The sequence below is a fragment of the Diabrotica virgifera genome, chromosome 7 (assembly GCF_917563875.1).
Source record: "Diabrotica virgifera virgifera chromosome 7, PGI_DIABVI_V3a".
Classification (NCBI taxonomy): domain Eukaryota; kingdom Metazoa; phylum Arthropoda; class Insecta; order Coleoptera; family Chrysomelidae; genus Diabrotica; species Diabrotica virgifera.
The window spans coordinates 159,377,872-159,401,487 of record NC_065449.1 but is presented as its reverse complement, the minus strand read 5'-3'; the positions used below and the strand labels follow the sequence as shown (position 1 = coordinate 159,401,487).

General features: G+C 31.7%; 1 protein-coding gene across 2 annotated transcripts in view; it reads right to left on the bottom strand.

The window, feature by feature from the left end:
* The window catches only part of LOC114336807 (uncharacterized), a 32,238-nt gene extending 10,597 nt beyond the window's left edge, over nt 1-21,641 (bottom strand). Inside the window, exons 1-3 of one of the 2 annotated variants that reach the window (XM_028287187.2) lie at nt 21,509-21,641; nt 15,890-16,113; nt 1,106-1,473 (exon numbers count right to left, since the gene is read on the bottom strand). In XM_028287187.2, coding sequence (XP_028142988.2) covers nt 1,150-1,473; nt 15,890-16,113; nt 21,509-21,575 — 615 coding nt within the window. In that variant the 5' untranslated portion in view covers nt 21,576-21,641 and the 3' untranslated portion in view covers nt 1,106-1,149. Of the gene's footprint in view, nt 1-1,105; nt 1,474-15,889; nt 16,114-21,508 lie in introns of those variants that run through there. The other variant, XM_028287188.2, reaches the window with a different exon arrangement.
* Between the last annotated feature and the right edge of the window lie 1,975 nt (nt 21,642-23,616).

The following is a 23,616-nucleotide window of genomic DNA, read 5'->3' as shown; positions in this document are numbered from 1 at the left end:
GACCCGTAATTAATAATTTGCTCTGAAAAATGAAAATATCTCAAAAAATAATAAATTTAGACATAGGGAATGTTATATATGAATTAAAGTAAGGTAATAGTACTTTTCGATAGTGATATAATAAAATAGAGGGTGTTTAATTTAAAATTACTGAGAAAATAATGTACTTGCGTTTTGACTCACCCTGAATTCAATATAAAGAAAATCAGGAATATCAATCATTCTTTACCAAACACCCTGTATATTTCATACTTGTGATGTCATCCATCTGGGCTTGATGACGTAATCGATGATTTTTCTAAATGGGAATAAAGGTCAGTTCTCTATTCAGTAATATAAACATTAATATCATCATTTACACAGGGAAACTTAAAAAAAAATTTGAATTAAATTAATTGACACAAAAAAAGAATGTATGTAATTATGTAATTTATTTTACTCAAAATATATTCTATGGCGTTAAGAAAATATAAAAGGCAAATAAACAATGCTTTCCGCTTAAATCAAATGTTCAAACTGCCAAGAGGCAGTTCGAGATTTAGTTTAGACAAAAAAAAAATATTTGTGAAATAAACATTTTTTCTACGTTCTCACAGCAGTTCAATGCATTTTGAGTTAAATAAATTACATATTGCTTCTTCTTTTGCGTCAATTAATTTAATTCAAAAATTATTTTTTTGTCGCTCTGTATAAATAATGATGTTAATGTTTGTATTAGAGAATTATTGTAGAATAGAGAATTGAACTAACTTTTAAATGAGCTATCACACGTCCCCTATTCCCATTAAAAAAATCATCGATTACGTGTTATTATACTCAGATAGATGACGTCACTAGTATAAAATATATGCTAAAAAAATTGTACTTAATTTAAAAATCACCCCTTTCGCGATTTTCCTTCAAAATCGTCCATTTAAAAGAAAATAAATTTATTTTATAATTTTGCCCCTCTCTGTAATGTTCAATCAATTTGTTCGATGTTTGTGACATAGAATTTATGAAAGCGGTTTAATGCATACTGTAAACGTACAAATAATATTTTATTTATTCTTTTACTTAGTCCCTTTTGACACGGAAAAAAAGATAGGTGTGGAAAAAGAGGAAGGAACTATGTGGTCATTTAATTTAGGTTTATTACATTACATTATATTATCTAATATTAACTGGTACAAGAAAACGACCGCCACCAATGGTATATTCAGCAGATACACCTGTCCTATCTATGTATAAACCACCATCCTTTCGACCATTATCTGTTTCTGGTAGACCATGATATACTTTTCCTACATTGTTCCCTCCCAAAGCTGGAATGTCACCCACTCCCATATATACCGTTGCGTTGTATCCTAATATTGAATTTGCCTCCCAACCAGCCACGATGGGGGCAAAAGTAGGATCATTCAATAAGTCATCAAAATTTTCTGCTTTTGTCCATTTCCATGACAAGTAAGTAGGGTTTTTAAAACATAGAATCTAAAAATAATACTATATTATTGAATGGGCATGTAATATTGGCTTATTACTCACGCTGATGAAGTTTGCGACACGTACCGAAGGCGAGTGTCGTAATGTAACGAAGAAGCTGAAGGGTTGGTACTTAAGCAGCTCCTTTATTCGTTTATTGAATAAAACTCAGATAACCTTAAGACAACATTATATTTTAATCTACCATGTCGAAACACAAACATCAACAATTACATTACTGATCTAACACACTATTTCAAAATCAACATGTCTAATACTAATATACAAAATAATGTATGTCTTTGCCCCACTGTATTTTTTATACGCCACGAAATGTATTAATAACAGATACTTATAGTTCAATGTCATGTTTTGCTTATTGTCGCGTTAAGGTTAATGCGAGTTAAAACCATAATAAATTTATTCGAAATTAAGCGTAAAACGTATTTTATACAGAGTGTTATAATATCACTACAGTAATCCATCAGAATGAGTAATAGCTATTACATGCGAGTAGAATGCTATACTTTTTCTATGACCTTTTTTATTTTAATTAGTAGAAAAACATAATTAACAACTACTCGCGTTAAAATTATAATGTACAAAAATAAAGGTTGTTTACCAACAGTACGCGGCTGAATAGTTGGTTGCCTACTATTAATAAGCCTACTGTTATTCGCTGTATGCAAGTACTTGAAAGGGATAAGAGGAACGTTCAGTTTGCGTGAAGTGGCGAAACTTTGCATTATTTATTATTTTTGGCACATTTCATAAAGACTATCATTGAGAAATAGACAAAAAATAAAAGAAAATGGCAAAGCGTTCAGAGAAATAATTAAGGAAAACATAATATTAAATGATACAACAGACATTAATGTGATTAACACCACATTAAAGAATAACCTTATACAAGCAGGAATAAAGGTTGTTAAGAAAACGAGACAGAGGGACAATAAAAATAAGTAGAGAAACGACAACACTTATGGAAAAAAGACAACAACTTTCAAGATAAAAGAACAAATTAAGAAAGATAACAAAAATGTAATAAAAAACCGAAAATTACCAGCTAAAAAATGTTTATACAAAGTGATCAAGACTTTTGTCTGTAAAACTTACGTAAAATACATTTAGTAATAAGCTTCAACAATAATAAATATTCAGCAAAAAAATTTATTTGTAGCTCTTATACAGTATCTCTGCGTAACTTGGAATCAATTGATAACTTGTTTATTATCAGTTTTACGAAAAAAAGGTATTTTTTACAAAATACTCTGCATCGTATATACTATACTAAGATGAAATCATTAAATATCTAATTTAATTAATTTTATACAAGGTATGTCAAAAAATATGAATTTCACTCAAGAGTAAAGTACCATTACATTTCACAATATCGAAAATTGTTATTAAGAAAAGTTGTTTGGAATTAAAAAATTGTTTTAGTGTTCAATTACATCCTTCTAATTAAAATATTGTGAATATTAAAGACACTTAACCCTTAAGAAAAATTAATATTTTTTACATACCTCGTACAAAATTAAAAAAGTTTAATATCTGATGGTTGTATCTTAGAGTTTATACCAGGGAGAGCATTTTATAAAGAACAACTTTTTTTCGTAAAAGTGATAATAAAATAGTTATCATAATTGTAATAAAATGATGATGACTATCCGTAATTTGAGAAAAAATTAAAAAAAAAATTTCGATTAGAATGATGTACTTTTATATCTAAACATAGTTTTTAAATTCAAACAACTTTTCATAATAGCATTTTTTAATATTCTGGAATATAAAGGTACTTTACTCTTTAACGAAATTCATATTTTTGACATAACTCGTATAAAATTGATAAAATTTGATATCTGATGATTGAGTTTTAGATTTTTGACTATCCAGAGCATTTTAGGAGGAATAACTTTTTTTCGTAAAATTAATAATAAAAAAGTTTTCCATGTGGTTCCTAGCTAGGCAGACATACTGTATAAGAGCTTCTGTATAACAATTTTCCAGTTGCAATGCCATATTCGGGTTCAGCATAATCAAAAACAAAATAGAAACATATCTGATTCAAGTAAAATGATGAATTTAATGATATTTTTAAAATTATTTATACAAAATAATTGTTATTGTTTAAACAATTAATAAACAATTAGCGGCCAAATCTGCGAGTAGAACTTTTTACTTTGACATGTATATAAGCTAATAAAAAAAGTTTTAGAAAAATATAAGATTGTTTAAATTTTTCCGAAACAATGCATATTTTCGTTCTAATTGCACTCCCCTAAATGTAAATATTGAGGTTGTTGACGAATACATGTAGGTTAGGGTGGGTCGCTTTTATACTTTTTTTTTTAATTTCAAGACGCCTGTAGTTGAAAAAGTTGCTATTGGTTAAATTATCTTGTACAATTTTTTTTTAATTTTTTTCGTCACTATTTGATCCCCCCGCCAGCCCCCTCAAAAAACTAAAAAATTAAATCAACAAATTAATTTCCCTGTATTTTGAAATGATGCAATATGGTTCTCTTATTACCTAAAAAAAATATTTTTAATTTTTAGATATATTTAGCCCCCCCGCCAGCCCTTAAAGCTTGTTTCGCACGGGGAACTATACTATAATATAATAGTATATTATATCATATCGCTCTCATAGTAATGAGTGAGGCTGCATACATGGAACAAATGCTTCCCTGTGTGCAGGCTCACTCATTACTATAGTCAGCGATATGATATACTATGTATAATATAAATGTACATTATACTATAGCTCCCCGTACGTGACAAGCTTTGGCTAAAAACAATCAAGTACTTTTCCACTTTGGAGCAGCTCTTCGTTTATTTTGTGGTTTAAAATATACAAAATAACCTAGAACCCACCGCGGGGAGGTAGCTGCCATCGAGTTCCATCCCTGCGCACCCATCCACACAACCATATGAGCAATTTTTAATTTCCTACTTCATAGTTTGATTTGCTATTAAACTTTGGCATGTTGCTTCTAGATGCTATAGTTGTACGTATCCAACCATCCCTATTAGTAAACTCACATACGGCCAAAAATGCCTCCGTCACTAATTTGACACTTTTTTGACCAGCCTGTGTATGGCAGGATAACTTCCATAAATCTCCTTCTGGATAGCTACCAGTTTTAATACATTCTTGAATGTCTTCATCAGCCAGATTTTTCGTCATTAGCGGCTCCGATTATCTGCACTCTTGCCAATTTATTCAATCAATCTAGGATTCGGCTTCAAAATTATTGAACTTGGGAATTTGTATCCTTGAACTTGTATCCTAATTTTCTTATATGACTACGTGAGTCAAAGATCATCGTTAGTAAAATATTTTCAGGATGGCAATAAAAGCCATTTCGTTGGATCAAAGTGTCAACTACAGCTTTTAGTTGGTCACTTAAATATCTGAAATATTCAATTAGCTTCCAAAGGTGAAGAGTTCCAAATGTACTCACTGGTACAGTTTTTATTAAAAACCAAACCTTTGCATATACTCGCAGAATATACTCTGTTAAAATTTTTAAACTAGGCGGCGGATTTTTTACTGCAATGTAAGTCCTAAGATAATATTCGTCGTAGTTAGCCATCTTCCATGAGATAATTTGCCAGGAGGGTTATTCGCTAAATTATGTGGACAGTTTTCGGAAGATATGGCAGTGCACATTTGGTATAAATATTTTTGATTGCTGCTTAGTTCTTTTAAATTTACCTCAGGCAACTCAACTTTGAATTTTTAGTAGCACAAAACAGGTAATCCCTCATAAGTTTCAATAAGTTTGCCGATAGAACACGAGAATGATACAGGTCCTGTGGTTTTTCCGTCCAGCTATCTAACCAAATGTCGAAGGGGCAATTCGTTTGTATGTAGTTGACATATTTTCCATTGCAAGGGTCGTTTATGACGTACTCGCAATTCCAAAAAATGTATTACACCACCGTGGGGCCCAGTGTTAACGACAGTACCACCGCAGCCAACAGCAGTCAATTCGCTAATTGACACCTGATTTTCTGTTAAATAGTTAACAATTGTTGATGCTATGGTCTTTGCGGTACCATTTTGAGGTGTTACGTGCCCTATATAGTCGCTACCAGGTTCCTTCAATAACACTTTATGTTATTCGACAGTGGTTTTTCTAGATGACGATTCTCCCTGATCTTGAATGTGAAGGGTTTGATTTTTGCGACCATCAAAATAGAGAGTTTGCAGACCAGCATCATCCTTTATGTTTTTTTTTTTGTAAATCAAGTCGTTGAATTTTTTCTTTGTCGATCTAATTTAGACTTGTATATTACATAGACTTGTCATTTTTGGATATCAATCCAATATCTTCAAGAACTGCACTAGCGATCATTGCTCCTTTTCTACTCGATAATCCAGTTCGGTCTATTAGAGTCAAAGGTAGGCGCTGTAGGCGTAGAGTGCTTAGGGGTATTGTGGATCTTTCTGGACCTGGACAAATTTACCTGGCGGTGAGGTTTAAGGTTGTTAAAATTAATCAAGTATTTTTTTAAGTGCATTTGAAGCTATTTTTAGTCGTTTGAAGCATCAGGTTTCATTGATGTAAAAATTTAATTTTTAATTTTTTAGGGGTCGGGCGGGGGCTAAATATTAAAATAGAAAAAAATAAAAATTTCACTATTTATTCTAGACCATTTGGCAACTTTCTTCACTACAGGCATAAAAAAACTAGAGAACCGACCCACCCTAATGTAGGTAGCTTGGTCAAATAATCAAAGCTAGTACCAAACAATTGTAGTACAAAGAAGAATCAGACTGGCATGGGCAGCGTTTGGAAAGTTAAAATGGATACTAAAAAGCACAAAAATACAACAATACCTAAAAACCCGTGTATTTGACCAGTCCTGTTCTGATGTATGGCTCAGAAACATGGACAATAACAAAGACCAACATAAACAAAATAAAAATAACTCGGAGAAAATGGAAAGATCCATGTTGGGAATAAAACTGCAACACAGAAAATCAAACAAATGAATAAGAGAGAAAACAAAAGTAAAAAATGTAACTGAACATATTCTGTGCTCTGTGCGTAAAGCGAGTCCAAAAATGGTTGAAATTAGAAAATGCATCTGTATGTTAGAATTTGATATCTACATGTGTGTATAATTTGTCAAGTCCAATTCCATTTCTAAACTGAGGTATTAATGAAAAACAATATGTGTAAAGCGTGTTAAGTCCTGAACTTAGACGCATGATTATTTAAGAAACAGGAAGACTCAGTGTGTTAAGTCCCACAATTTTGGGACTTAACACACTGTAGACTAATGAGTTATTAAGTGCGCCACGGGACGTTGCAAACTTTAAACGCGTTTATCTCAAAACGGTCTTTTAGGACTAAACTCTTTTTACGCATAGAGCACAGATAATATAACAGGGTTAAAGTGGAGATTTGCGAGGCACAATGCGAGATAGGAAGACAAAACATGGAATGCTGAAATACAAAACCGGAGACCGTGGACAGGAAGAAGAGGTGGAGGAAGACCTCAGATACGATGGAAAGACGATATTGTAAAAGCTGCAGGAACTCGCTGGAAAAGCGCAGCCAAGGACAGACGGATATGGAAAGATTTGGGTAAGACATGTGTCCAAAGTTGGGTAGAAATGGGCAAAAGAAAATCATTGAAAAAAAGGGAACTTCGCAAATGCTGTCTTTTGTATTGTAAAAATATAGCAAGGAATAGTCCATTCAAGTTCTATTCGTTTTTGAAAAATTATAAGCACAAATTAATACAAAGAGGAAAGTGGAACTCTACCATAATAAAGCAGAAGTAAGTAACACAAGCTAAATTTTGCAGTCTTAATATTGCTCCATGAGCACTATGCCCTGTTTTTAAACCATGAGTAGTAAACTCAAAAGACAGATTTACACCCAATAACTCCACTAGAAAAATCGCCAAATACATCTTCTTTTTTGTTGATCATGTCAGCCTTCAGCGTTTATAACTATTATTTTAAAATCAATCCGTCGCTAAAAAATTCTAAATAATTTTTTTGCATATAAAAGCAGACTAAAAATATAAAAATTAATGGAATAACGCATAAAACACCAAATATCGCCAACATAATTTAATAACTAACCTATGAAATATCAATAGTGTCAAAATTTCATAAAGTCAATATGTTGAAAATTTCGCAACAGTGGAGTAAACTTCATCATCATCATCACGTAGCGCTACAACCCTGGGTGGGTCCTGGCTGACTGTACAACTTTCTTCCAATTTGTTTTGTCTTCCATCAACCTAGAGTCAAATGGAATGTTCATTTTTCGGAGATCTGCTTGGACATTATCTCTCCATCGCATTCTGGGACGTCCGAGTGGTCTTTTGCCTGTAGGAATCTCCTATCATGATACCAGTCTTACAAGTCTCTCGTTATGAAGTCTGTACACGTGGCCTGCCCATCTTAGTCGCTGTGATTTAATTTCTTGGGCAATATCGGTGTCATTGTAGAGTTCTTTTAATTCGACGTTGGTTCTGATCCTATATTTGTTTGTGTTAATGTCGTGGTGAGGTCCGCAAATTTTTTAAGTATTTTTCGTTCAAAGCGTCTGAGCTTTTCTTCGTTTGATTTGGTCATGGTCCACGTTTCGCAACCATATGTTAGTAAAGGTCTGACGATGGATTTATAGATTTTGGAACTTCTTGTAAGATTTTTTGATTGGATAAGCTTATCCAGTGCGAATAGACAGCGATTTTCTAATTGGATTCTGTCTTTTATTTCTTCAGTAATATCGTTGTTAGCTGTGATTATCCGCCCAGATACTTAAAAAAGGAGTAAACTTGCCTGAGGTTTAACCAATACTTACAAACAAGCATTACGGCGCGGTAAAATTGAATTACTGCTCCTAGTTTAAAAACAGGGCACAGTCATGTATTGCTTCAAAACATAAATAATATGACCTGCAAAGATTAAAGATAATTTAATTAGTTAATTCTACACGAAATGTACTTCTAGTTCAAACTCTTGTCAGCTATGTTTCTTGTTTGAAATATTTTTTTCTGTGGTGTATAGATTTTTGGTATATCGTTTTAGAGATCAAGTCTGACGATTAGTCTATAAGGATAAAAACAAAAATAATGATAATAATCACTTTTATACAGTGTGTCAATTTGAAAATTTGCCACCCCCTACAATTTGGTCCCTACAGAAAATCTAACAATATGCAAAAACACGTCAAATTTATTTGTGAGGGGGACATTTTGTAGACCAGTTTTCAACTAAATTACATCAAACCTATAGCGGGGCGGACACAACCCCCAAAATCTTTAATGGAAAGGGGGGTTAAGTGATGCCTCATTTTGAAGGTCATTAAATTACCTTTTCAAAAATACCACATGCCTTATATTTCTTTTCAGTACTTTTGGAAAAATCTTGGACTCAATACTCTAAAAAAATTTTTAGTTCTGAACTCGATACTTAATATCTTTATGGTTTTACTTGATTTTTCCAAAGATACTTCAAAAAATACTGTAAATACTTCAACACCCCAAAAAAATTCAATTTGGAGTTCAATACAAAAAAAAATTTTGGAGTTCTGAACTCGATATTTAATTATTAAAATTAATTATAATAAAATTAAAATTACTGAAAAGAAATATAATGTATATGGTATTTTTGAAAAGGTAATCGAACGACCTTTAAAATGAGGTATCACTCAACCCCCCTTCCATTAAAGATTTTGGGGGTTGTGTCCGCCCCCGCTAGAGGGTTAGTGTAATTTAGTTGAAAACTGGTCTATAAAATGTCCCCCTCACAATAAATTTGACGTATTTTCGTATATTTCTAGATTTTCTATAGGGACCAAATTATAGGGGTGGCAACTTTTTAAATTGACACCCTATATACAGGGTGTTTCATTAATAATTGTCCATATAGTAACTGGAGAAACCTTAGCACAAAATACAAACATTTAACCTAAAACACTTAAATAAAATGTGGTTCCTTACTGAGTTACAGGGTGTTTTATCTAAAATTTTAAAAATTATTTTTGCTCGGCATTTTAAAACTATTCGACGTATCCTTTTCATACTTGGCAGAAAGTATAGGTACTATACAAACTACTAAATTATGTTAAAGAAACGTTTCTGGTTATCACCAGAGGCGTACGACGGGTGAAAGTGAATAGATGACCCTTTCCAAATTCTACGCCACTGACGAAAATGCTATTTTAGTTAAATTTTTGGATTCTCCAATACTTTCTATAAAAATAATATACTCTTCATTCGTAACGATAAAGTCATTAGTTTTCGAGATCTTTGAAGTAAAAATGAAACGACACCGTTATTTTGACTAATGTACTGTGTCGCTTCATTTTTAATTTCAAATATCTCGAAAACTAATCATTTTGTCGTTACGAATAAAGAGTATCTTGTTTACATAAAAAGTATTGCAAAATCAAAAAATTACACTAAAATAGCAATTTCGTCAGTGGCGTAGAATTTGGGAAGGTTCAACCAGCCACTATACCCTGTCGTACGCCTCTGGTAGTAGTTAGAAACGTTTATTTATCTTAATTTAGTTGGGTGTACAGTGCCTACACCTTCTGCCAAGTATGATAAGGATACGCCAAATCGTTTTAAAGTGCTGGGTACAAATAATTTTTAAATTTTAATCATATTATGAATCATATCATAAATTAATCAAAATATCTGTGCCGTTTCATATTTAACTTCAAATATCTAGAAAACTAATGACTTTATTGCTACCAATAAAGACTATATTATTTACGTGGAAAGTATTTGAGAATCTAAAAATGGCACTAAAATAGTTATTCCTCCAGTGGCGTAGAATTTTAAAAGGGTCAACCATTCACCATCCCTGTCGTACGCCTCTGGTAGTAGATAGAAACGTTTGTTTATCATTATTTAGTAGGGTGTCTAGTAGTCGCACTTTCTGTTAAGTATGAAAAGGATACGTCGAATAGTTTTTAAATTTTTAGATAAAACACCCTGTAACTCAGTAAGGAACCACATTTTATTTAAGTGTTTTAGGTTAAATCTTCGTATTTTGTGCTAATCTTTCTCCAGTTACTATATGGACAATTATTAATGAATTGGAAAAGACTGCAAGACTTGTACACACTTCTAAATAGGTCAAAACGGCAAACAGGTGTATGTTTTGAAAAAACTTTTGATAGTGTGTGAAAAATATTTTATTATCAGCTAAGTACTTTCGACATATAACGTGTCATCATCAGAGCTTCGTCCTATTATAAAACATTCATAGAAGAGCAATTACTAAACGACACAATAAAAAACATGTATACTGGGCAAAAGCCACAGATATAGGGTATAATAACCCTTTAAAGTGAATAAAATCACATCTAAATTCTTTTAGATGTGATTTATTGCAGATTAATTAATAAAAGAATTTAGATGTGATTTTATTCACTTTAAAGGGTTATTATACCCAATATCTGTGGCTTTTGCCCAGTATACATGTTTTTTATTGTGTCGTTTAGCAATTGCTCTTCTATGAAGGTTTTATAATAGGACGTAGCTCTGATGATGACACGTTATGTGTCGAAAGTACTTAGCTAATAATAAAATATTTTTTACACACTATCAAAAGTTTTTTGAAAACATACACCTGTTTGCCGTTTTGAAAAAATTATTAATGAAACACCCTGTATAAATTAGCGCTTTTTAAATCCACATTTAAATGTACAGGGTAAAACTCATGCATGCTTAGCTTAGTTTATAAGCTTTATAGGCCTGAATCCACGGTATCAAAAAAGGTTGATTAATGGCAAGCTGAAAATTGTTTAATAGCTTAACGGTGTCTAGTCGGACAAACTTTAATGTATAGGAACACTTGAACAGGGTTAATTATGGAACAGGTTAAAAATTTGGAACCTCAAACTACGAAAACGTCACATGTATTTTGTCGGACAGAATTTAAAATTGACTAGTTACCCTTTCATTAAACTCTCATGCAAAAATTAGACTGGTATTTATCATCCACTAGACATTTTCATAAGTCCGAAACGTAGATCATGTCAAATGACAGGAGTTATATTGGTGATAAATAGCAGTTTGATTTTTGCATGAGAGTTTAATGAAAGGGTAACAGATCAATTGGATGTTCTTTCCGACAAAATACATGGAACGTTTTCGTAGTCTGACGTTCCAAATTGCTGGAACTCTGTTAATGATAAAAAATTTTCAGCTTGCTATTAATCAACTTTTTTTGGTACGTGGGATCCAGGCCTATTATTTTTAATGGTACATCCTGTGTATTATTTTATTTTTAAAGGCTCCTTAATAACTTGATCTCAACGAACTTGATCTACAACGAATTACATTATTATGTAATGTCTATTATGAATATTACAAGGTGAAATAAGGAAATTATACAGTGTGGAAACAACTTATGGAATAAAATTGTTTCTCCTTATTTTAGAAAATTATAAACTCTGGTACAGGTCAAACATAAGTTTAAATGTACAGGGCGATTCAGACAAGTCTAGTTAGCAAGACCAATCATCTTTATTTTCAATGGAACACCTGAAAAATATATTCTGATTTGGATTTATTGCACAATCTTACTCAAAAACGACCCTCTTTAACAAATTTGCATGTTTGCCAGGTCCAAAAGTGCATCAAAAATGTTTTAAACCTTTTTTTTTCCTAAAATTAATTTTTTTACATAGAACATAGTTTTTTTAGGTTTTTGGATCATTCTAAACAGAAAAGGTCTTTAGTGACTTTTCTCTAAAGTTAATAGTTTTTGACATATAAGCGATTAAAGATTTAAAAATTACGAAATCGGCCATTTTTAACCTTCAAAAACTATGTGAAAAACTGAAAATGTCAATACTGCCAATGCAGGCAGATATTTTTTAAACATCGATTGATGAAATTCCGAAGAGTTTTCAGCAATACAATATCGAAAACCCTTTTGTTTTTTAATTGCTAATCAAGCGGACGCGACACTATTTTCAACCGTTGCATGTATGTAATATGCGTAAATACCTATATGTGCGGAAAAATATTCTGATTCAATTTTTTTCACCATCTTGCTTGAAAAGGTCCCCTTTTAATAAATTTTCATGGCAAATTCTCCAGGATCAAAAGGCAGTTTAATATTTTTTAAACGTTTTTTTTTGTTTTTTCCTAAAACTAATTTTTTTGCATCTAACAAATTTTTTTTAGGTTTTTTGGATCATTCTAAATAGAAAAGTCCGCAAGTAACTTTTCTCTAAATTTGATAGTTTTCGAGATATAAGCGATTGAAAATTCAAAAATTGCAAAATTGGCCATTTATAACTCTCAAAAACTATGGGAAAAATCGAAAATTTCAATGTTACCAAGGCACCTATATACCTATTCTATGTGCCCTATTCTATATACCTAAAATCCCGAAGAGCTTTTTACAACGCCATATCGAAAACCCCATTGTTTTTAATTGCTAATCAAGCGGGTACAACACTATTTTCAACCGTTGCATATTATTTGTATATAGATGTAATTGGAAAACATTAATTTGAAGTTTAAAAATAATTGCTGAAAAAATTTTTTGACCTATTTTTTACTCTGGCCACATGCAAATTTGTTAATAGGGAACCTTTTCAAGCAAGACAGTAAAAAAAATTAAATCAGAATATTTTTCAACACATCTATATTTACGCATATTACATGCAACGGTTGATTTCAATTCAGCATTGCAAGGGTTTTTCGATATTGTATTGCAAAAAACTCTTCGAGATTTCATCAATCGATGCTTAAAGAATATCCACCTACCTTGGTAACATTGAAATTTTCAGTTTTTCGCAAAAATGTAAACAAAAATAATTTTAGAAGAAAAAAAACGTTTAAAAAATTTTTGACCCACTTTTGGTCCTGGCAACATGCAAATTTGTTAAAAGGGGTCCTTTTTGAGTAAGATTCTGCAAAAAATTCGAATCAGAATATTTTTGCTGGCGGATGCGTAGTGGCTTTCTGGACTAAAAGTTTTGTAAACTCGTTAGTATTTATAGATAATAATAACTTTACAATAATTATAAATATTTTAGGTTTGAATTAGAATACAACAAACCGGTATATTTATGTTTAATTGCTCTTAAGAAGGGATTTTGCAGGGTCTAATTAAAAGCAGTTTTTCATTTGTTGTACTCAAGAGAGGTATCTCTAGGAATAAATAAAACGATTGACCATGATTACACCATAAAAGTAAAAGTAGAAGATGAACTAACTGACCCAACTGAATCTGGCAATGGAAAAAGGCATGGGGATTCCTTCAGTCCTTTATTGTTCCACCTGATCATGCATAAAATTATAAAGAAAGTAAGGACTGAAAAAGGATACTAAATGGGAGAAAAATAACTTTAAAAATAATCTGCTGTGCAAACGATGCAATACTAATCTTCCAAAGTGAAGATAGTTTACGTATGCTGTACCAGTTCCTATAACCGTCAAGAAATTTAACATATTAATTTCCCCAAAAAATAAAAAATGCATGGTTATGAGTAGGGAGCGGATTTTATGCTAAATGCATATTGCATGCATATTTCGCATATTTGAGAACTTTACTAAATTTTGCATATTTTTAAAGAAACATGCATATTTTGTGCCTATCAAAAAACATTTAAGTCCAACAAAAATTTTAAATTTTTTAATTTGACCCAAAATATTTCCCCGCACAGGCTGTCGTATCTATTAATTCAAGAACTACCTGAAGAGGACGGCTCACTCACTGCCTTTCATTTTTTCTTAGAAAATACCCGATTTTTACACAAAGTACTTATAGTGCTTATAGTAACCCGTTATAAAATGATTGTAAGATGTTAAAGTGATGAAGGATGGTTTACCCGGAAATCCGAATTTTATTTACTATATTTAGTAGGTACCTATAAGGGCGATGCCACATTATGCGTTTTGACCGGATGCGTTTCATACTGGATTCATAGTGTGACAGGTCGATCCGGTTGCGTTGGAAACGGATGCGTTTTGAGACATCGGTACGCGCTTACAACTGCACGAGACTAAACGCATAGTGTGACAGGTCGGTCCGGTAGCGTTGGAAACGGATGCGTCTCCACCGCATCCGATCAAAACGCATAATGTGGCATCGCCCTAATTCTGGTGATTCTTTTAAATCCTCTATTGTTAAGAGAATTTACACCTTTAACCATAGTTTTACGGTTTTTTTAACGGAAATTAACAAGTTATTATAAATACGCCCCAATTACTTCTATTGATGGTGACAGGAGTTTTTCAAGTTATAAAAATATTTTATCTAATCAAAGAATATGTTTCCTCGTAAAGAATTTGTAAAAACACATTGTAGTGAATTTATATCGAAGATAATAATATATTTATAGTGATATTGTTGTTTTATTTTAAATAGGTAACTATTGGTAGCAGTTTTTGTGAAAAGTGTGAATAAATTGCATATATTTAAAAAAAAATGATTTTATTTGAAAGATAATAAATAAGATTGCCGCCCCCCTATAAAAGAACCCCTTAGAATAGAATAGAACAAAAAATTTGTGGTTGCTCGAAATGCGCATTTTTTAAATTTTTGTGCATATCTTGCGCATATTTCGTAATTTTTTACCGCATATATATGCGCATATTTCATCAAAATTGATCTCATATAAATCCGCTCCATAGTAGTTATGAGGTAATATCAAATTTACTAAGATGCAAATTAGAGCTGGAGGGTTAAATTGTAATAGAACAAGTGATAGACTTTAAATATCTGGGCACTACATTATTTAGATGGGAAACGCTCGAAAGAGAAGTAGAAAATCAAGTAAATAGAGCAAACAGGGCCGCAGGTAGCCTGAATGAAACAATATTTAGAAAGAAATCATTGCAAATGAAACAGGAGGACTACAAAACAGTCATCAGGCCAATAATAACATACCCTGCAGAAAGGCGACCTGACACAAAGACGATAAAGATTGCTAGAACGAGCAAAGACGAAAACCCTTAAAAAATCGATGCTACGGGACTACGATGCTGTACTAGAAGTACAGATATACGACGGGGATGCAAGGTGAAAACATTAATAACTGGCTAAGAAGGGAAGAATAGAATGGAATGACCACATAAGCCGGATGACAGCAAGTAAGGACGGCGACAGTTGGATCCCCAATAGGAAGACGATCAGTGAGAAGACCACGAAAATAATGGAACGACAACTTACTGGAGGTACATTGAAAAGATAGACAGATTTATGACTATACATAAAGATTCACAAGAAGAAATAGGATTGAATTTTACTACAATTGTAGGTACCTACAGTATAGAAAAAATGACTTTAATAATTGCCATTCCAGTTGAAATATTCCATATGGCCAATAAACATATTGTATTGTTTTAATAAACGTGGCCCAGATTGTAATGTAGTTGTTTCCCTCAAAAAATAAAGATTTTATTCTATTCTTACCTGAAGATTTTCCTTAACTAAATAGCTTTTATCATTTAAAGTTACGTTTGCATAGTCGAAACCTTCAACCAAATTTACAGGAAGATAAGCTTCAGACTGAGCTACATCATCAATAACGTGTGCTAGGCCAATGTAAATAGTTGGGGTATATTCAGTTTGGATTTGAATTACTATTGCACGGTCATCTGGTAATCCATTAAATGGTCGCCATTCAATAGCTGAATCTAAGAGAATATAAAATAGTAAGGAGAGCAAGAAAATAAAACCATGAACCGTAACGCTTTACAGAACATAATTGAATTTACCGCATAAATAAATATCGACATAACTACAAACATATTTTTTTATACAGTATGTCCCTGCAAGTTGTATCCATATGGAAAACTTTTTTATTATTAATTTTACGAAAAAAAAATTATTATTCGTAAAAAGCTCTGCATGGTCCAAAACCTAAAATTTAACCAAAATATCAAATTTTTTTAATATTATACGAGGTATGTCAAAAAGTTTGAATTTCACTCAAGAGTAAAGTAGCTGTATTTTTCACAATATTGAAAATTGCTCTTATGAAAAGTTGTTTGAAATTAAAAACTATATTCTAGTATGCAATTACATCCTTCTAATTGAATTTTTTTTTTGAGAGATTATGGGTAACTAACATTATTTTCAGTAATTTCAATTCAGATAACTCTTTTATTATTAATTTTACAAAAAAAAGTCATTCTTAATAAAAAGTTCTGCATGGTATAAAACCTAAAATACAACCATCTTATGTCAAATTTTATCAATTTTATACCAGGTATGTCAAAAAATATGAATTTCGCTTAAGAGTAAAATACGTTTATTTTTCACAATATTGAAAATTGTTATTATGAAAAGTTATTTAGAATTAAAAACTATGTTTCAGTATGTAATTTCATCCTTCTAATTGAAAAATTCTGAAATATAAAGGTACTTTACTTTTGATCTAAATTTTTTTTTTGACATACCTCGTATAAAATTGATCAAATTTGATATAAGATGGTTGTATTTTAGGTTTTAGACTATCCAGAACTTTTTATTAAGAATCACTTTTTTTCGTAAAATTAATAATAAAAGAGTTATCAGAATTGAAATAACTGTAACTCAGTAAAGAACCACATTTTATTTAAGTGTTTTAGGTTAAATCTTCGCATTTTGTGTTAAGGTTTCTCCAGTTACTATATGGACAATTATTAATGAAATACCCTGTATAATATATACATCATATATAATGATAGGGTCGTATCCAACTTTACTTGATGTTGTTCTGAAGCTATTTTCTTGTGGCATTTTTATAATCAAGTATATTCAAATGGGAAATAAGCCACAATTTTACCTAAAAATTATTTTATTAACGTTTCGACGCCCAAGTCGGGTGTCGTTGTCAAAATACAAAATAATACTAAATAGACAAAAATGTTGTTGCTTAGTAAAAAATTCTTCTAATAATTTATTTAATCTGACTCATTTATATCGGCAATTCAGACACGTATTATACATTTTAAAGTAGACGACTTTAAAATGATATTGCCAATATTGATGAGTTGCGTTCCTGGGACGACTTTACTAAAAGATAGTTCATTCGATTACATGAAATCAATCACAACTCAAGAATATCCGCCACAAAAAATCATAGCATGTGATCTGTCTAAATCATTTTTTGAGAGTAAACTAAATGTAAACCCAAATACTTACGATGTCGGGATAGTATCACGAGGTTTTTCCTGGTTTTCCCTCGTGATTTACTATGGAATCTCTAACGCGAGAATTTCAGTGCCACCGTTGCATTTGGTTGTCTTTTTAAAGACAGATCACATACTATGACTTTTTGTGGCGGATATTCTTGAGTTGGGACTGATTTCATGTAATCGAATGAACTATCTTTTAGTAAAGTCGTCCCAGGTACGCAACTCATCAATATTGGCAATATCATTTTAAAGTCGTCTACTTTAAAATGTATAATACGTGTCTGAATTGCCGATATAAATGAGTCAGATTAAATGAATTATTAGAAGAATTTTTTACTAAGCAACAACATTTTTGTTTATTTAGTATTATTTTGTATTTTGACAACGACACTCGACTTAAGCGTCGAAACGTTAATAAAATCATTTTTAGGTAAAATTGTGGCTTATTTCCCATTTGAATATACTTGATTATCAACTTTACTTGGTGCCGATGCATTTTGGATGTATCAAAGTTGCAGGTGAAGTTAGCAGTGCTGTAGTCTGTTGAGATTTTGTGGTAAACCGGTTAATTTTATCTGCGGTTACAAAGTGGTAGAATCTGGTTTTTTGGCTTCGAAATGAGTTCGTGGCCAGAAATCGGCCAAGAAGATTTCAGCATCAGTTTTTGGAATGTGAGAGGAATTTTGTTGTAGATTACTTAAAAGCTGATAAAACAATAAGTTCTGGATATTAGTGTAACTTTTCAGACCAGTTGAATTAAAAAATATGTGAAAAAATGCCCGGTTTGCAAAAGAAAAAAATCCTTTTTTATCAGGACAATGCACCGTGTCATATGAGCATTTTACCAATGGCTAAAATCCATGAATTAAAGATCGAATTGTTGGAGCATCGACAAGATTAATCAGACTTGACTCCTAGCGACTTCCATTTGTTTCAATATCTAAAAAAAATTTGCGTGGAAAGCGTTTTTCATCAAATGAAGAGTACATAACAGCTGTGGAAGCGTATTTTGCAGTCCGTCCAAATTCTTTCTTCAAGGATGGAATTTATAAATTGGAATCTCGTTGAATAAGTGTATTGATGTTCAGAGAGACTATACTAAATAAGAAAGTGTATTTCAAATCATAAAATTGTGTTTTTCTTATCGAACCGCAAAACTTATTGAACAACCTAGTACACGCTAGTACATTGTAAATTATGATTTGGGAGTGGTCCTCGTAACTTTCAACGGGTCTTGTTTTTTTTTATTTCTAATACATTTTTATCGTGATTGTAGTGTATGTTCTTTTATTATATATCCATTATTAACACTAAAAGGACCAAGGAAGGTTAAAAATATCCACAGCGTGGCATTACATCCGATTTTCTAAATACCTTTGTTCCTAAAAATCTCAATAAATTAGTAGGTGTCGGCGTACTACTGCCCAATTAGATGAAATAATTGGCATTTCTATAATTTAATTCATTTCCTCATACTTTTATAAAAACTTGACAGTGGACTATAAATAATCCCCTTGAATACCTTCAACACCATCCAAAAATGAAAAGGGACGATATCATTTATGGTTCAAATTAGCAAAATCTAAAAGAAAAAAGGCCAATAAGTGGGCAAAAACAACCATAGTTTGTTCAAAATGCAAGTATGTATGCGGTAAGCACAGCAAGAAGTTAAAAATATTTCTGTATCCTATGATGATGCCAATTCCACTGAAGCCGAAGACTCCGGGTAGCATCTAAACATTCCGTATATGTACTTGGAACCTAGGAGTTTTCTATTGGTTCGTTGCAGCCAGCAAGCGGTAGTATTTTAACCAATAGGCGGGGAAGTTCCAAAGGCATATACGGAATTTTATTCGGTCCCAAATTCATATACGGAATGTTAAATATTCGTACAACGAAAAAGATAAGTTTTTATTGGGGTCTGTTCCCAATTCGGGTCAATGCCCAAAAGGGAATTGATTTTAAAATACTTGTTATTGTATTATTAAATAAAAATAAAACAATTATAGTATTTGGAATGTTATTTGGTGTGAAATTCATATAGTGTGTTTTTAATAGTATATTATGTAACGAGCATTTAATGATGGTCGTTATGAAGCGAGTATAAGGGATACGAAACGAGCCGTCTAGCGGCGAGTTTCGTATAGAGTACGAGCGTCAGAATGATAATTAAATGCAAGTTTTTTCTATGATCATTCGCAAAAAAAATATTTTAAAATTTATTAATTTTGTAACGCAAACAAATTAAGTAGTTTGTCAGTCTGACAATTTGTTTACATATTGAGAACAGTTCTTGAGGACAGTTACTGTCAAAGCGGATGTATTTGACTCGCCATTAGTTACTGCGCGTGTGCCACCTTTATCGCGAATGTCATATCGCGATTCTATTGGTTAAAAATCTGTATCTTAATGAAAATCTCTATCATAATGAAGTTCATTATAATACAGGTAGTGACATCATAATTGATATATTATAGTATGAGAATAAGAAAAATTATTGTTAATGTATTATTAAAGATCCACAAGGAAAGAGGTTTTCCTGTAGTTGGCTGTATACCATATAATACAAAAAAATGAAAAAAGTTCTTTGTAAAAGGTATATGTTTAAAATTCCTAAAAAGGACTACATCACAGAACTAGTTTTCGATTGATTGACCAATCATTATCAGTGCTTTCCTAAAATAAATATAACCTGATAAAATGATGCAAAGGTTTTAAAATTTTGACTACGTTTAAAAAAGTTCTAGGTTATACTCACGTGACCTTACCATGCTAACCACCAAAATATAATATTACAAATTTTATTTACATATATTACATAATTATAAATATTTTGGTGGTTAGCATGTAAGATCACGTGAGTATAACCTACAACCTTTTTTGACTGTAGTCAAAATTTTAAAACCTTTGCACCATTTTATAAGGTTATATTTATTTTAGGAAAGCACTGATGATGATTGGTCAAACAATCGAAAACTAGTTCTGTGATGTAGCCCTTTTTAGGGATTTTAAATATAAACCTTTTATAAAGGACTTAATTCGTTTTTTTGTATTATATGGTATACAGCCAACTACAGGAAAACCTTATTCCTTGTGGATCTTTAATAATACATTAACAATAATTTTTCTATTCTCATACTATAATTTATCAATTATGATGTCGCTACCTGTATCATAACGAACAAGAAAAAATCGTGTACACAACTCGCATTTAATTATCATTATGACACTCGTACTCTATACGAAACTCGCTTCATAATGACCATCATTAAATGCTCGTTGCATAATATACTATTAAAAACCAGTCTCATTTTAACTGGCTTTAATAAAAATCGTTTTTTGTTCTACGAATATTTAACATACCGTATATGAATTTCGCACCAAATAACATTTCAGATACTATAATTGTTTTATTTTTATTTAATAATACAGTAACAAATATTTTAAAATCAATCCCCTTTTAACAGACTCTAATGAAAACTTATCTTTTTCGGTGTACGAATATTTAACATTCCGTATATGAATTTGGGACTGAATAACATTCCGTATATGCGTTTGGAACCTCGCCGCCTATTGGTTAAAATATTACCGCGTGATGCAACGAACCAATAGAAAACTCCTAGGTTCCAAATACATATACGGAATATTTAGATGCCTCCGGCACAATTATAAATTCGTATCTTTTAACTGTTCCATTAACGTCTAGGAATAATACAAAAGTGTTATTTTTAAATTAGTTTAAATAAAGAAGCACGTTTTTGATTAATGTATGTGTCGATATTTACTGACCCTCCTTGGTCCTCGCTGTTTCTACTAAAAGATTGGTCCTGCGAGGGTTAAAATATTACGTATGTGTGTTTTATTTACTCATAATTAATAAATATTACCTATATATTAATTTTAAACTTACCCTGGCCTCCAATTACAAGAGGAGCAATAATGGATATGATTAGAATAAGTGACGCAATTTTAAACATATTCGCTATCGATAGATCTGTTTATGATCGACAATAGGTTATAATATTGTTTTAGTTAAACACAAATAAATCTTTATATACAGATATATCAAAAACATATGTAAATTATTATGATAAGAGTAATCTGTCTACATCTTTACATGTCCAATGTTCAATTAGATTTATACCCGTGAAATAAACCACACCAAATTAATTACAAATACAAGTAAATAAAATCCACAAGGAAAAGAAAAATTTTTCCTGTAGTTGGCTGTATACCATCAATCACAAAAATTGGAAAAATTCTTTGTAAAAGGTAGAAATTTTTTATTAAAAATCCCCTTAAGGGCTACATCACAACAGAACGTTTTCGATTTTATAAAAAATCATCATCAGTGTTAGACATTTTGGATGCCAGCTGAGCCACCAAAGACATATTCGGATAAAAACCCTTTAAATATAATATGGATGCATTAAAGGTGCATACTTAAATAAAATGCCTTAGGATGGATACATGGAAACAAGGATAATGCCCTTAGGTAAGGTATTGAATTTCCCAAAACGTGGGATGCAAATTGAGTTGTTTAGATTCCAATGACTTAATGGCAACTACAGCACCAACTCCAACCAATTCCAACCAATTCCAACTACAGTTGCCATTAAGTCATTGGAATGTAAACAACTTAACACTAGAAAGTCTGGCTTAGCATACCTACCTAGAAAGCCCGAAGGGATCATTTTGGCCCCACGTTCTTTAATCAATTAAAACCAGTTTAAAGAAATTAAATCTACTCTAGACTGTAGAATCTGGTTTTATTTTTTACGTTCATTGTTTAACACATTCACTGCCTATCAAAAACATTCGGAAGACCATACAGTTTGCAGTTTTTGATATTTGCCACACATTGCCTTGTTACAGCCGTGGCAATGATTGGAAGTATGATTTCCTTTACAAAATATATTCAACTGATATTTTTTTCGTTTTTGGATAGTAACAGTGATAGTTGTTGGTAGACCTAATGTTGCTAGGCGTAGTTCCAGATTTCGTAAGGCAAGGTATGGGGCCCATAATTCTTCACACAGCCGAAGAATAAACTTACGAAGACTGAGTCTACTTCCAGTTATTTCTTTATAAATAATCCATGCATTTATTGCTTCCAAGTCAAGAGTATTATAAAACACGTACATAGGCCATCGTCTTGAAATTACTTTTGTAGTATAAAGACGCGTCATTTGGTCCTCTACACCAACAATTGCATCTCTGTGTTCACCAACAATTGTATCTTTATTACGTAGATGATCAGTACCAGTATAAAGCTAACCATTTACAATAAACATACATAAATATAATTTTACACATCCGACATGAATTTGAAAGAACGGCTCGTTGAATTTCCCAGAAAACGATAATAACTTACACATGGCCAATTTGGCCCCTTTAGACTTCTATGGTAGATTGGTTAGAAAAACTATTTAATAAACTTAGTAAACAATATTTTTTTGTGTTAAATGAGGCTTTGTATCAAAATGTTAAAAGTCATAAAATATGAAATTATTATTGCCTCAAATAAAAAAAACTACAATAACTTTAAATCGCAAGAGGGGCCAAATTGGCCCCTCCGACTTTCTAGTGTTAATTTGCATCCCAAGTGTTTGGAAATTCAATACCTTACCTAAGGGCATTATCCTTGTTGCCATGTATCCATCCTAAGGCATTTTATTTAAGTATGCACCTTTAATGCATCCTTATTATATTTAAAGGGTTTTTACACGAATATTTCTTTGGTGGCTCAGCTGGTATCCAATCTGTCTAACACTGATGATGATTTTTTATAAAATCGAAAACGTTTTGGTTTGATGTAGCCCTTAAAGGGATTTTTAATAAAAATTGTATATCGTTTACAAAGAATTTTTCCAATTTTTACAAGTAAATAAAGTTGTCGTTTAACAATAGTATATTGTACAACAAGTGAGAAAAAAGACATATTTCTCACGGGCGCAAAAGTTGGTTGGCACGAGCCGAGGCATGAGGCGAGGCACGAGGCGAGTGTCGCAAATGAAG